Here is a 15,816-nt window from a genome sequence, read left to right as displayed (position 1 = left end):
AACCTCCTGAGGTTAAAGGCATGGGCCATCACACCCGCCTCTCACTTTCTTTACATTTACTAAAATAAATACTGTGGTTGGCTTGTCTACCACTGGGAAGGTTAGCAGGCAGTAACCAGTTCCTTCCCATGTTTTTTTTTTTTTTTCCCATATTCTACCTAACCAAATACTTTTTTCTTTTGGTTGCAGTTAAGTCTAAATTGTTGGGTTTGAAGTTTAAGTAAATATGTAGGCTAGGCAATAGAAATTTCCAGTGAGCTTTCATCACTGCTTTTGAGCTCTTAAAAAACAACAGACCACTGCTTTCCTTCTTCCTCCCCAATTAAGTTCCCAAACTTGATAGACATAGAGGTAATTTGCCTTTGACCTTAGCCTTGGTCTACAGGAAGCTGTTACCCTACACGTTTTGGTCAGGTGTAACTGAGCTTTTGGTTTAATCAGTTTCATTTTTAAATTTGCGTTGACATCAGAAGTCCCCCAGATTCAGATTGTAACTGGCACAGTTCTTAGTAGACAGGACGGAATTGGCCCAACATGCCAGGATGGCCAGTCTAAAAGGAGCAGCTGGGAGTAGAGGCAGCAGCAATACCTTCAGTGAACTAGATTCTGGGATTGTGGACCCACTGCATTCTGGGCATCTTGGGCCCTTCTGAAGTGGACTGAGTACAGAAATCACCTGATAGATCACCTTGTGTGTACATGGTGGTCAGCTGGATGGGTTCAGGGCCATCTTCAGCCAAGCTGAACACATGGCATACCTTCACCAAATGGCAGAGGAATTCCTTTTACTTGCATCTCTCTTGGTATCTAATGTGGGAAAAACACACATTAATATAATTCAAAACAGAATTCCTGACAAATTCTTGTTCTCCTCTGAGCAGAACTAAAATTAATACTATGTATTTTTCAGGTCACCTGGCTTAGCTCTTTGCTTTTTGTAAATTTTTCTTTTTTCCTGTATCATGTTGTTCAGGTTACTGAATAGAAAGTGATATTTCTGATGGGGGGTGGCAGCTACAGAACCAAAATATGAGACATCAGATACAAGTGTATGCTATTCCATTTAGAATTTAAAGGAATAAGGAAAGGGGTACCCGAGACTCAACATTGCAATAGGGCCTGAACATGTCCAGCTGACACTGTCCTGCTGCCTCACAGGCTCACCCCACTCCTGTCTGTCCTCTTTAAGTCTCAGTAGAGAAGCAGAGTTCACAGGTTTCCTTCATGAAGATGCTCTCATGGCCTTTCCACTGCCTTATATATCCTAGGAATGGGAACTGTGCTGAGAGCTTCACACTGTGAAGAAGCTACTCTTACCCCATCTGACAAAAATAAGAACAATGAAGCTCAGATTGGCGATTTGCTAAAACCCAACAGCAGTAAGCAAAGCAGTCTGGATCTGAGCACGTGCCCTCAGCACTGAGCCTTCAGGCTCTGCGCACATTGCCGTTTTGTATAGAAAAGTCATCGGCGGGCTGGAGAGATGGCTTAGTGGTTAAGCGCTTGCCTGTGAAGCCTAAGGACCCCGGTTCGAGGCTCGGTTCCCCAGGTCCCACGTTAGCCGGATGCACAAGGGGGCGCATGCGTCTGGAGTTCGTTTGCAGAGGCTGGAAGCCCTGGCGCGCCTATTCTCTCTCTCTCCCTCTATCTGTCTTTCTCTCTGTGTCTGTTGCTCTCAAATAAATAAATAAATGAAATTTTAGAAAAGTCATCGGCTTTCTTAGTTCTCTGGTTTGCAGTTACAGAGAAGAGACAGACCCCTGTCAGAGCTAGATAAACAAACAGAAAAGTAAGTGTAACAGTTTGAAAACTAATGGAGAGAAAAACCTCTTCTCTCACACCTGTGTTCTTCCTGTTCCACAGCTCCCTTCTACCTCTTTTGACACAGTCCTGATTTTTAAAAATATTCTTTTTTAAAAAAGATTTTTAACATTATTTATTTGATGGGGGGGTGGCACACCAGGGCCTCTAGCCGCTCTAACCTAACTGCACATGCATGTGCCACCTTGTACATCTGGCTTAAATGGGTCCTGGGGAATCGAGCCCGGGTCATTTGGCTTTCCAGGCAAGTGCCTTAACCACTAAGCCATCTCTCCAGTCCAGTTTTGATGTTTTTAAACATGACCTTTTCAGGATTCAAACTTCACATCAGCCTTGTCTGCATTCAGAGTTCGGCTACACTCTTGCCCTGCCCTCCACAGAAAGGAGCCCAAAGCCTGCAGCCACCCATCCCTGTCATAGAGGCTGATGTCATTTGACAAAGCAAGGAGAAGCATGGGTTAGTGATGGTTCATAGACAGCTAGTCATTTCAGTAGAGGCTCTTTCAGTCAGCTCACTTTCAGCTATCCAGAACAAGTTAAAATGGGAGAAACTCATCATGTTTGTGACAAGGCTCCCGATTCATTCTAAGTTTCCACCTACACCCCATATCATCCTCTTTGGCTTTCATCTCTGTCTAACCTTTCCTCATCAAGGATTGTGCAGGGGCAAGTTAGCTCCTCATGGACCTTGTCTCAAGTAATTCTTCGGGTAGATGCAGCTGAATGATGTGGAAACACCTGTGGGGTGAACATGCTCCCCACATTCCCCAATGAAAGTCCCTATCTGTCCAGCACAGAGGTGTGTTTCCACTTAACCCAGGCAGCCTTCTGTGTGGAGTGGGAGAACAGGGCTCTTGGTTGCCTTGTGGAATTAACAGGCAGATGTCCCATGACTTCAGTTTCTTTAGCATGTGAAGCATTCTCAGTTGTGTGATGGGTTCAGCCAACCTAATACTTAGCACAATGAGCCAGGAGTTTAATCTCAGCATTCTGGAGGCTGAGACAGATGAAACCTAAGTTCAAGACCAGCCTGAGCTACATGGTGAGACCTTGTCTCCAAAAAACAAGCAAAAAAAGTGGTGTGTAGAAAGCATGATCTTGGACCATGCTTACAAATGCAGTGTAGTGTGCCAGCTCTGAAATGTGCCACGTTGTCATCACCACCTGAGGCTCAAAAGATGGCTTTGGTTTGTTACTAGAGCTCAGGGGAAAGCACAGCTCATAGCTAATGAGTGTGTGTCACCTCTAGGCCTGGTGCTGCCAGTGCATTCATTCTTGCTTCCTTCCGTCAGCCATGTGGAGATGGGGATTCCTTCTCCATAGCCAAAGTAGTTCCAAGTGATCCTCTTGTCAGGGTCGATGCCTAGTGAGCACTAGGTGAAAGGTGTTTCCGAGACTGCAGCTTGCTGTGCTGTGTACTACTTCCTGCAATCCTGGACCTGGCTGGGGTCCCTTGTTCAACCCCTCACCTGATACCAAGTACAAATCTGACTAGAATTGATGCATTTTAAGTAAACGGACCCATTGTGCTGCTGTAGGCATTTCATTCCATCCTAAAACAGCTTAGACCATGAAGAAATTCTTTGGGTGTGTGTGTGTGTGTGTGTGTGTGTGCATGCGTGTTAGTGACTGGGGACTAAACCCAGGGCCTCGGGTTTGCTACAGTGATGCTATTCTACTGATCTGTATCCCTAACCTAATTCCCATTCTGAGTCCAAATCAGTTTCTACATAGTTCTCCCCCAGCCATTGGTTAAGGCTCTAAACCTGGAGGCCCTAGAGAAGGCTTCTTGACTCTCATCACAGTGAAAATTTAGTTAGAAGACAGAAGCAATGCATGCAGTAAGTCAAACAGGAAAAATTCAATACAAAGGATGATGGAGTATTAATAGGATTTGTCTACTAAGGAAAAGAGAAAGTTGAGAGGTAAACTTGGGAGACCCATTCCCAACTAGGTCTGAAAGTCATTCTGTTGAAGAGAGTACGGCTATGGCCCACTGATTAGGGAAGTATGCTGAAGTGCCACAGGCCAATGCTCACAGCTGGGAACCAATCACCGCTCAGTGACCCCCAAATGCAAAGGAAGCTGCCCAGCAAATGGTACTAAACATGCTGGAAAACTGACTGGGGCATTGGCAGAACTCACCTGGAAGCACCCTGTGGACAGCCATGGCTGAGTGGGGCTGGGGCATCCTCAGAACCCAAGGAAGCTTCCCCCAGGGCTGCCACTCACACTTGCTGTCGGCCCACTAGCTAGCCACCGCAGGAACAAGAAGCCAAAGAGGCATATCAGAACCAGCAAAGCTCCCTTCCAACAACAGTGGGCCTCCAGTGCCCTCTCCTGACAAAGGTTAACAGTGGGCCAGTGGGCAAAGAAGCAGTGTTCACAGGGATGCACTCAGTATCACAAACCAGGAAGCAAAGACTGACCCTGAAGCTGGGAGGCATACAGAGTTTCTTTGAGCCTTGTCCACAAATCCTGGACCCAGAAGCCCATGCTGTCCTCCACACTCCTTCACAGTGGTTTGCTAGACTCGCTGGTTCTTCTGTTATGTTGTGCACAGATCTAAACATGAAATGGAGCATAGCAGTCCTCAGAGTGAGTCAGGCACCCTTGGCAACCTTAAGGTCCTCCCAGGGCATCTGGGAGGTTGAAATTATTCTCATAGTATACTGAGTCATTGCTTTGCTTTTTCATGTCTTGTTCTCTCACAAGAGGATAGTGGAGTGTGCCACAGTTTACATGGCACAAGCAAGTGTCACTAATGGCTAATGGAATGTGTGCATATGTTTTAGAAGTTCCTTAGCTTTAATCTCTAAAACAGTGAGTAGTGTGTATACATATGTGTGTGTGTGTGTGTGTGTGTGTGTGTGTGTGTGTGTGTGTATTCTATGTCAATGTAACGGAGGTTTGATGTAGGGTCTCACTCTAGCTCAGGCTGACCTGGAATTCACTATGTAGTCTCAGGGTTGCCTCGAACTCATGGCAGTCCTCCTACCTCTGCATCCCGAGTGCTGGGATTAAAGGTGTATGGTGTATGCCACCACACACAGTTTTGATAGTTTTAAAACATGAAGGGATTCTGAGACCAAAAGGTTTAAGAACCATTTGGCCTAATAGATAAAGCTATAACCATATATATATGTATATGTATATGTATATGTATATGTATGTGTATGTGTATGTGTATGTATATGTATATGTACATATACATACATACACACACACACACACACACACACACACACACACACATATGTATATATAGAGAGAGAGGGGGGAGGGAAGAAGGAGGAAGAAGAAGAGCAGGAGAAGAAGGAGGGGAGAGGGAGGGGAGGAGGGGGAGAGAGAAGTAAGGAGGGAGAGGGAGGGGGGGAGAAAATGGACATGCCAGGGCCTCTAGCCACTGCAAATGAATTCCAGACGCTTGGACCACCATGTGCATCTAGCTTACATGAGTTGAGCCTGGGTCCTTAGGCTTTGAAGGCAAGAGCCTTAACTGCCAAAGCCACCTCTTCAGCCCCCTCTTTCATTTTTTTTTTTTTTGTTCATTTTTATTTATTTATTTGAGAGTGACACAGGGAGAGAGAAAGAGGCAGAGAGAGAGAGAGAATGGGTGGGCCAGGGCTTCCAGCCACTGCAAATGAACTCCAGATGTTTGCGCCCCCTTGTGCATCTGGTTATCGTGGGTCCTGGGGAATCAAGCCTCAAACCGGGGTCCTTAGGCTTCACAGGCAAGTGCTTAACCACTAAGCCATCTCTCCAGCCCCCCACCCTCTTTCATTTTATTTATTTTTGTTTTGTTTTCTGTTTTGTTTTAAGAGGCAGGGTTTTGCTGTAGCCCAGGCTAACCTGGAATTCACTATGTAGTCTCAGGCTGGCCTTGAACTTACAGTGATCCTCCTACTTCTGCCTTTCAAGTGCTGGGATTAAAGGCATGCACCACCATGCTTGGCATTTTAGATGCTTGTGTTTTATAAGGATCTTTGAACTAATGGGTGGATGACAGTGGTTTTGTTTATTTACCAGTAAGAATCATAATGATTCTGGATTTTTATTCTGGTTTCTCAAGCTGCAATGGATTGTGGTACAGGTCATATTTGGTCGTTGATACTCAGCAGACTTAGACTGAAATACTAGCTTATCATTTGTCATCTGCATAGCACTACACAAATTGCTTAACCTCTGTGAGCCATGTAAGTAATTTCTACCCCCCAGGGTTATCAGACATGTGAAGTGATAGTACATCTGTCAAGAGCCTGGCATATACTGAAGTCATAGACTCTGCTGACTGTTGAGGACTTCCTTATGATCTCATAGAAAATGCAAAACTCAGGTCCCCAGTCCCCCTATCATGTGCCCATGCATTCATTCCAAAAATACTGGTTGATACCAGAAATGCATCTAGAATTAACTGTCGTTACTGTTTTGGTAGGGTCTCACTTAGTCCCAGGTTGGCCTTGAACTCACAGTGATCCTCCTACCTCTGACTCCTGAGTGTGGGAATTAAGGTCCTACACCACCATGCCTGGTCTGTTGCGACTATTTAAAAGGCAGTAGCCCAGAGTCATTTTTTGGTCTTGGGTTCAACCCTTTTCCTAAACACACTTGTTTTGAAGTTTACTTTTTTTTTTAATGCCCTGTTCCACAGGCTTCTTAAAAGTTATGGATGTCTTCCTGAACTACAAAGTCTCTCTCTCCCTGCTCATGCCCTTTCTAAGACCTGAGGAGCACCCCAACAATGCCTTACATGGTTCTGTTGTAAATGTGCATATGTCAGATATTCAACCCATAATCAGCTGAAACTGCCTCTATCTTGTTTTTTCTCCTTCAGTACAGTGACTGAAACATTTGGGGCCTTAAGACACACAAAAAATAAATCTTCCCACAATTACACAGTAGACTTTTTTTTTTTTTAGGTTTCCGAGGTAGGGTCTCACTTTAGCTCAGGCTGACCTGGAGTTCACTATGTAATCTCAGGGTGGCCTTGGACTCTCAGCAATCCTCCTACCTCTGCCTCCCAAGTGCTGCGATTAAAGGCATGCACAACCATGCCCAGCTTTACACAATAGACTTTTAAAAAACAATTTGTTTATTTATTGAGAGAGAATTGGCCCACTAGGGCCACTAGCCACTGCAAATAAATTCCAGATGCATGTGCACCTGGTTTACATGGGTTCTGGGGAATTGAACTTGGGTCCTTAGACTTTGCAGGCAATTACCTTAACCACTAAACCATCTTTCTAGCCTCATATTGGGCTTTAAAAAATTATTTAAATTTACTTATTTGTAAGCAGAGAGAGAGAGAGAGGGAGGGAGAGGGAGAGAGAGAGAGATTTAGAGTGAGTATGGACATGGCAGGGCCTCTTGCCACTGCAGATGAATCCCAGCAGCATGTGACACTTCATGCATCCAGCTTTATGAGGCTACTGTGGAATCAAATGAGCTGACAGGCTTTGCAAGCAAATGCCTTTAACTGCTGAGCCATCTCCCCGCACACTGGACCTTCTAAAAGCAGTGTGATACCTAGCTTTCCTGTTCCTCCTCGACAGACATTATGTGAAGAAGAGCAAACTCCTCTGTAAAGAACCTGAGGTCTATGGACAGCAATGCTGTGTCAACAAAGCGTTAACTTCCCACTTTGCTAAAGGCAGATTTTAAAATGGAGAGTTTGCGGGTCAACTGCTGCAGTCGTTTGAGAGTTGAATGGGAGGGAATTCAATGGATTGTTGTCTCTTCAGTTCAGTAGAAAATCCCGCATGATTAGACCCAGAAACTTGATATTTACTTCGAAAATTGCTCATGATGAGAAGCCCAACCTGGTGAATCCGGAGGAGGGGATGCAGTGTTAAGTTAGGAAGGTAACTTTCGGCCAGGAAAATAAAATGTACTGTGTGCTCCTGTGAGGTGAGTACAGCCCACTGCTGTTAGGACAGGGGACACAGTGGTGACTTAAGCATCCTGGGGCAGGCTTTAAACTGAGTACAGTGATGAGGAAGTATTCTGCAGAGTATCAAGGCCTAAGAGGAAAGCTGTGGTCCTGAGATGAGGCTGTAGACTCTGTATCTTTTCCTGTCATTGTGACCCCAGGCACTTTGTGAGTGGAAGCCAGTTTTCTTCTAGTTAAGAAGCCTTGAGAAGGGAAGGGCAGTGCTGTGAGGGCAGAGAGGAGGGAGCTGGGTCAGAAGCTGCCTGTGCACAGCTGTTGCACCTTTGCTCTTGGATGAGAAAGGCTGCTCCCCTCTCTGTGGCAGGACAGGATGTTCTTACCACCTTACTCCTCACAAAGGCTAGGGGTACCATGAAGATCTTGTTTTATTTTTCTTCTAGACTCTCTCTGGCCCAAAATCCGGGTTCCATTAAAAGTCGTGAGGACTGCTGAAAACAAGCTGAGTAACCGTTTCTTCCCTTATGATGAAATTGAGACGGAGGCTGTCCTGGCCATTGATGATGACATCATCATGCTGACCTCAGATGAGCTACAGTTTGGTTATGAGGTGAGGAGGCTATTGGCAGTTCATCTAAAGGCTGAATATTTGCTACCCTTAGTCTGTTCTTTCCTGAAAAAGCATTCCATGTCACTTTCTAGAGCCATCATTACCAGTCCGATAGTGGGTTATAAAGGTGTTCCTGAGCATCCCAGGGAACCCTATGCCCAAGTGATAACTGTGCCCTCCCCTAGAGAGGGAAATGTTCTAAAGTGTGTCTGCAGTACTTTACAAGTATCTAATTGATGCCTCCTAGCATAGTCCTCCCCTGCCTCTGGCCACTGGACTCCACAGCAGAGAAAACATGAGGAAGTGGCAGTGCTGGCGAGCAGAAAGCAGCCCCCTGACATCTCACTTCTGAGTTCCAGGTGGACAGACAGGCTGGCCGTGAGTCTGTAGGAGGAGCACTCTTTGTTGTCTCTCCTTTGGGGCAGCGAATGCATTAGGCTGAGTTCAGGGGTTAAACATGGAAACCAGTAAAGGTCTCCTCAGAGAGAATACCAGAAACCCAGGCCTAGTGAGAGGCTGTGGAGCTGATGTGGCCTGACGGGGAGGGGTTGTGTGTGATGCAGACCCAGGCCGCAGGAGCGTGGGTGATAGAGAGGAAGCACAGCTGAGCATATAAATGACTTAGCTCCAGGTGGCGCAGCGGAAAGTGGTGAGATTTATCATTCACAGTCAGCCTGCCATTTTCTTGAGTTTACTCATGTTCTGTTGAATTTGAGGTTTTTTTGTTTCTGATTTTTAACTTTTTTTTTTTTTTTTCTCGAGGTAGGGTCTCACTTTGGTCCAGGCTGACCTGGAATTAACTCTGTAGTCTCAGGGTGGCCTTGAACTCACGGCAATCCTCCTACCTCTGCCTCCCGAGTGCTGGGATTAAAGGTGTGTGCCACCACGCCGGGCAGTTTTTTAACTTTTTTGTTGACAACTTCCATAATTATAGACAATAAACCATGATAATTCCCTCCCCTCCCCATTTCCCCCTTCACATATCTACTCTCCATCATATCCCCTGCCATCTCAATTAGTCTCTCTTTTATTTCAATCTCATCATCTTTTCCTCCTAGTCCAATGGTTTTTTGAGATAGTGTTAGGCACTGCAAGGTCATGGATATATAGGCCATTTTGTGTCTGAAAGAGCGCATTGTGAGCAGTCATACCCTTTCTTTGGCTCTTACATTCTTTCTGCCACCTTTTCCGCAATGGACTCTGAGCCTTGTAAGGTGTGATAGACATGTTTCAATGATGAACACTCCTCTGTCACTTCTTCTTAGCACATGGTGCCTTTTGGGTCATCCCAGTGGTCACCACCATCCGAAAAGACAAGCTTCTCTAACCAAAAGTAAGGAATTTGAAGTTTTTAAGGAATGAAATTTATTAAATGAAGCTAAATTTTTGCATGTATTTAACATCAGAATTTCTTTTCAAACTCTTAAGTCAAAAGTTATTTGTAGCTGGGTGTGGTGGTGTACGCCTTTAATCCCAGCAGTGCTCGGGAGGCAGAGGTAGGAAAATCGTCATGAGTTCGAGGCCACTCTGAGAATACAGTGAATTCCATATCATCCTGGGCTAGAGTGAGACCCTACCTCAGAAAAAAAAAAAAAAAAAAAAAAAAGTTTCTTGTGAAGAGAAAGAAATAGGAACACATTCACACCAAAATTTATAAACTTGAGGTTTCGCAGCTTTATTTTAATGTAGCTTCATTTGGGTGTGAAAGAAATCATCCTAAAAGGGCAAATATGTGACACCCTGGCCAGGTATATTCCCCATGGAAAGCATGGGAGGTGCTGAAGAAATATTTTCATCATTGTGGTTTGTTTTCACTCATAGGAGATGACTTACTTTTATATAATCACCCCTGGGATATTGGGTGACAAACTGATGTATTTCTCTGGTCATGTCATGGGACAAGGGGAATTTTTTTTTTTTTTCCTGCTGGCATTTTCTCTCTTCATTGCATACCATGGCTTAAATCTGTATCCGTGTGTTTACTTGTGTGCCACAAGTGAGTTAGAAGCAAGAATGTTCAAAATGATGTGGACAAGGTGGATAGAGTGCATGGGCACCTTTTCCAACTGGTTCAAGAAGCTCAATGAAAAAAACCCAACTAGAGCCAGGCATGGTGGCACACGCCTTTAATCCCAGCCCTCGGGAGGCAGAGGTAGGAGGATCACCACGAGCTTGAGGCCACCCTGAGACTACACAGTGAACTCCAGGTCAGCCTGAGCTAGAGTGAGACCCTACCTTGAAAAACCAAACAACAACAACTAAATGCATTCCTGGGATCTCTTCCAACCTTGAGGTGAAACCTGGATCAGATTATTCTTACGTAAACCATGGCCATACCTCCCTGAACACACCCGGTCTTGTCCAAAATGGCAGTGACAGTCTGCCTTTGCTAGGTTAATATGGGCCTTGGCTCAGGAAGCACCTTTTCTTTGTGATGGACAGTCATGTACTTGGCAGACACCATGGTAGCTGTTGCTATGATCTTACCATGACTACTTTTCTCATCGTGATTCCCTATGGCTTATGAAAGTTTGTAAGTTGTGTCAGAGCAGCATCACTTCTAAATAGGGTATTCTGTTTAGTGTGAATTCAGAAGAAAAGATGATGGAATTCCCAAGCTCCTAAGACCTGTGTTGTGTGTTTTTTTAGGTAGGGTTTCACTCTAGCCCAGGCTGACCTGGAATTCTCTATGTAGTCTTAGGGTGGCCTCAAACTCACAGCGATCCTCCCACCTCTCTGCCTCCCAAGTGCTTGGATTAAAGGTGTGCACCACCATGCCCGGCTCCCTCTTATTCTTTTTTTTTTTTTTTTAGGTAAGGTCTCACTGTAGTCCAGGCTGACCTGGAATTAACTCTGTCATCTCAGGGTAGCCTCGAACTCATGGCGATCCTCCTACCTCTGCCTCCCGAGTGCTGGGATTAAAGGCGTGTGCCACCACGCCCGGCTTCCTCTTATTCTTTAGTTTGCACTTTCATTGCTTTTATCCCCAGCAGCTTGTGAAGAAAACAGTTGTGTCAGTTATATCCTCTTAGGTATTTTGAAATGCACTTCAGTCCCATCTCCTGATAATTTGGTAAGTGATGAGTCACATTTAGGTTTGCTTGCAGCAAACTTCTTAATAGGGAGTATTTCTCACTTAGAAAGCAATAGATGGAACAGTGTGTCTTGCCTGTGGAATTTTAGCAATTTTAGCAGCTGTTGATGTCCAATGCTTACCTCCATTGTAAGTTACAGAACAGGTGAGACCATAATTCCATCATTTGCCTTTCCTTTTTCTTTTTTTCCAGGTAAGGTCTCACTCTAGTCCAGGCTAACCTGGAACTCACTCTGTTGTCCCAGGCTGGCCCTGAACTCATACTGATCCTTCTACCTCTGCCTCCAAGTGCTGGGATTAAAGGTATGTGCCACTTTGCCCAGCTTTTTTTGTCTTTTTTTAATTATTAAAAATTTTTATTAGGAACTTTAATATATGAACACTTGTAGATCAATTGTATTCCCAGAAGGTTGCGCTTTTATGTCCACTTTCCTCTGCCCCCAGTCCATTGAGGGTCACTGTGGGGTCATGAATGCACCATTTAGTTCCAGTGAGGAAGACAATGCTTCCTAGTATACCTTCCCACTCTGTGGCTTTTACAGTCATCCTGCCTCCTCTTTTTCAATGTCCCCTGAGCCTTGGAAGGCATGTTCGAATTCTGGTTTAGTGTTGAGCTCTCTGTAGCCTATGTGGTTTTTTTTTTTTTCAGGACCATAAATATTCCTGCAAATTTCATAATGTCAGTTTTCCTAAACTGAATAGAACTCCACTGTATGTATGTACCACATCTTCTTTATCCATTCATCAGTTGATGGACATCTGGGCTGATTCCATTTCCTTCCTAGTTATTGTAATAGAGCAGTGACAAATATGGCTGAGCAAGTATCTCTTACTGTAAAGAATAGCTTTATGGTATGTGCCCAGCAGTGGTATAAGTGGGTCAAATGGTAGATCAATTTTTAGATTTTGAAGAACCTCTATAGTGATTTCCATGATGTCCATGACAAGTTTACATTCTCATCAACAATGCATAAGGGATCCTCTTTTCCCACACAGTCATCAGTATTTGTTGTCATTGGACTTTTTTTTTTTTTTTTTTTTTGATGATAGCCTTTCTGACTGGAGTGAGATGGAATCTCAAAGTTGTTTTAATTTGCATTTCCCTAATATCTAAAGATATTGAACCATCTCTTTAAGATGTTTATTGGACATTTATATTTCTTCCTTTGAGAACTCTCTGTTCAGTTCCCTGCCCCAATTTTGAATGGGTAATTGCCTTTTTTTTGTTTTGTTTTGTTTTTTGTTTTTTTTTGTTTGTTTGTTTGTTTTTCGAAGTAGGCTCACTCTAGCCCAGGCTAATCTGGAATTCACTATGTCACCTCAGGGTGCCCTCAAACTCATGGTGATCTTCCTACCTCTGCCCTCCCAAGTGCTGAGATTAAAGGTGTGAGCCACCATGCCTGACTTGGTAATTGACTTTTTATTGCTTAGCTTTTTTAGTTCTGTATGTATTTCTGGATAATTAACCATTGTCAGCTGTATAGCTGGTGAAGATTTTCTCCAATTCTGTAGGTTATCTCTTGACTCTTGATGGTTTGCTTAACTTTACAATAGCTTCTTAGTTTCATGTGATCCCAGTGGCTGAGTGTTTACTAATTCCCTGGTTACTAGTATTTTATTTAGAAAGTCTTGCCCTATGCTTTTATTTTAGAGGCAAGTGCCTTACCCACTGAGCCATCTCTCCAATCCCAAAGATACTTTTTGTGGCTATTGTAAATGGGACTGCTTCCTTGATTTCTTTCTCGTATGTTTGTCATTAGTATATATGAAGGCTACTGATTTTCATGTGCTGTTTTTGTATGCTGCTACTTTGCTGAAAGAATTTGTCATTTCTAGGACTTTTTGGTGGAATCTTTCTGGTCTCTTAAGTACAGAATAATATCATCAGCATAAAAGGTAGTGTGACTTCTTCCTTTTCAATTTGTATCCCCTTTCTTTCTTTTGTCTCAAGCAAAGACTTCAAATACTATGTTAAATAGCAGTGTGAGAATGGACCCCTTTATCTTAGTGGGAATACTTAAAGTTTTTCCTCATTGAGTATGATATGAGCTTTAGGTCTTGTTTAGGTAGCCTTTATTATGTTAAGATATGGTCCCTTCATCCTTAGCCTCTCCAGTTTTTTAATCTTATCTTTATGTATTTATTTATTTATTAGAGGATGGGGGAGAGGAAAAGAATGGACATGCCATGACCCTTAGCCACACAAGTGAACTCTAGATGCATGCACCACCTTGTACTTCTGGTTTTTGGGGATTCTTTGGGGAGTTGAATCTGGGTCCTTAGGCTTTGCGGGCAAGTACCTTAACCACTAAACCATCTGTCCAGTCCCTCTCCAATGTTTTAACCATGAAGGGATATTGTGCTTTGTCAAAGCTATTTTCTGAAATTATGTGATTTCTGTCCATAAGTCATTTATGTGGTATATTACATTTATTGATTTCCATGTTAAACCATCCCTGCATTCTTGGAATGCATGATCAAGGTGGATGATCCTTTTGATGTGTTCTTGGATTCAGTTTGCAAGAGTTTTATTGAGGATTTTTATATCTAAGTTCAGGGATATTGGTCTATATTTTTCTTGGTGTGTCCTTTCTGGTTTTGGTGTTAATGCTGTCCTCATAGGAGTCAGGGAGCACTCCCTCCTTTTCAGTGTTGTGATATTGTTCCTTTGATGATTATGAAGTGGCCTTTTTTATTTTTTGATTGCTTTTGGTTTAAAGTCTTTTTTTGGCAGATATTAGTATAGCCACACATGCTTGTTTGTTTGTTTGTTTTTTTAATTTCTGTTTGCTTGGAATATCTTTTTGCATCCTTTAACCTTACTTGTCTTTAATGGTAAGGAAAATTTCTTGAAGGTAGCAGATGAAAGGATCTAGTTTTCTGATCCAGCCTGTTACCCTGTATCTTTTGATGGGGAGTTGAGTCCATTGATGTTCAGAGTTATAATTGAGAGGCATGAGTTAATCCCTGCTAAATTCAAGGCATTGTGGAGTTTGGCATTTTCTTGAACATTTGTTTTCAGGTCTGTTCTAGTTTTGATTATTTTTCTCTCCAGTAGCCTCCTGAGTACATTTATTCTTTTTTTTTCTTCTTTTCACAATTTTTATTAACATTTTCATGATTATAAAAAATATCCCATGGTAATTCCCCCCCCACACACACTTTCCCCTTTGAAATTCCATTGTCCATATTACCTCCCCATCTCAATCATTGTACGTACATATATGCAATACCAACCTATGAAGTACCCACCTCCCTTCCTTTCTCTTCCCCTATGTATCCTATTTAACTTACTGGCCTCTGCTACTAAGTATTTTCCTTCTCATGCAGAAGCCCAATCATCTGTAGGTAGGATCCACATATGAGGGAGAACATGTGGCGCTTGGCTTTCTGGGCCTGGGTTACCTCACTTAGTATAATCCTTTCCAGATCCATCCATTTTTCTGCAAATTTCATAACTTCATTTTTCTTTACCGCTGAGTAGAACTCCATTGTATAAATGTGCCACATCTTCATTATCCACTCATCTGTTGAGGGACATCTAGGCTGGTTCCATTTCCCAGCTATTAGAAATTGAGCAGCAATAAACATGGTTGAGCATGTACTTCTAAGGAAATGAGATGAGTCCTTTGGATATATGCCTAAGAGTGCTATAGCTGGGTCATATGGTAGATCAATATTTAGCTGTTTTAGGAACCTCCACACTGATTTCCACAATGGCTGGACCAGATTGCATTCCCACCAGCAGTGTAGAAGGGTTCCTCTTTTTCCACATCCCTGCCAACATTTATGATCATTTGTTTTCATGATGGTAGCCAATCTGACAGGAGTGAGATGGAATCTCAATGTAGTTTTTTTTGTTGTTGTTGTTTTTGTTTTTTCGAGGCAGGGTCTTACTCTGGCTCAGGCTGACCTGGAATTCACTATGTAGTCTCAGGGTGGCCTCGAACTCACAGCGATCCTCCTACCTCTGCCTCCCGAGTGCTGGGATTAAAGTCGTGCACCACCACGCCCGGCTTTCAATGTAGTTTTAGTCTGCATTTCCCTGATGACTAGTGGTGTAGAACATTTTTTTCGATGCTTATATGTCATTCGTATTTCTTCCTTTGAGAATGCTCTTTTTAGTTCCATAGCCCATTTTTTGATTGGCTTGTTTGCTTACTTATTATTAAACTTTTTGAGTTCTTTATATATACTAGATATTAATCCTCTATTAGATATATCACTGGCGAAGATTTTTTCGCATTCTGTAGGTTGCCTCTTTGCTTTTTTCACTGTGTCCTTTGCAGTACAAAATCTCTGTAATTTCATGAGGTCCCAGTGATTAATCTGTGGTTTTATTGCCTGAGCAATTGGGGTTGTATTCAGGAAGTCTTTGCCAAGACCAATATGTTGGAGGGTTTC

At 43.2% G+C, this 15,816-nt stretch overlaps 1 protein-coding gene across 5 annotated transcripts in view; it reads left to right on the top strand.

Moving 5' to 3' along the window:
* Ext2 (exostosin glycosyltransferase 2) overlaps positions 1–15,816 on the top strand; it is a 204,339-nt gene that overhangs the window by 139,934 nt on the left and 48,589 nt on the right. For all 5 annotated transcript variants that reach the window (XM_004657176.2, XM_045159197.1, XM_045159185.1 and 2 more), the window contains exon 10: positions 8,152–8,318. In XM_004657176.2, coding sequence (XP_004657233.1) covers positions 8,152–8,318 — 167 coding nt within the window. The remainder of the gene's footprint in view (positions 1–8,151; positions 8,319–15,816) is intronic.

Source organism: Jaculus jaculus, chromosome 1 (assembly GCF_020740685.1).
Source record: "Jaculus jaculus isolate mJacJac1 chromosome 1, mJacJac1.mat.Y.cur, whole genome shotgun sequence".
NCBI classification, from domain to species: Eukaryota; Metazoa; Chordata; class Mammalia; order Rodentia; family Dipodidae; genus Jaculus; species Jaculus jaculus.
Note: the sequence above shows the minus strand (reverse complement) of the source record. Positions and strands in the feature narration are given on the sequence as shown.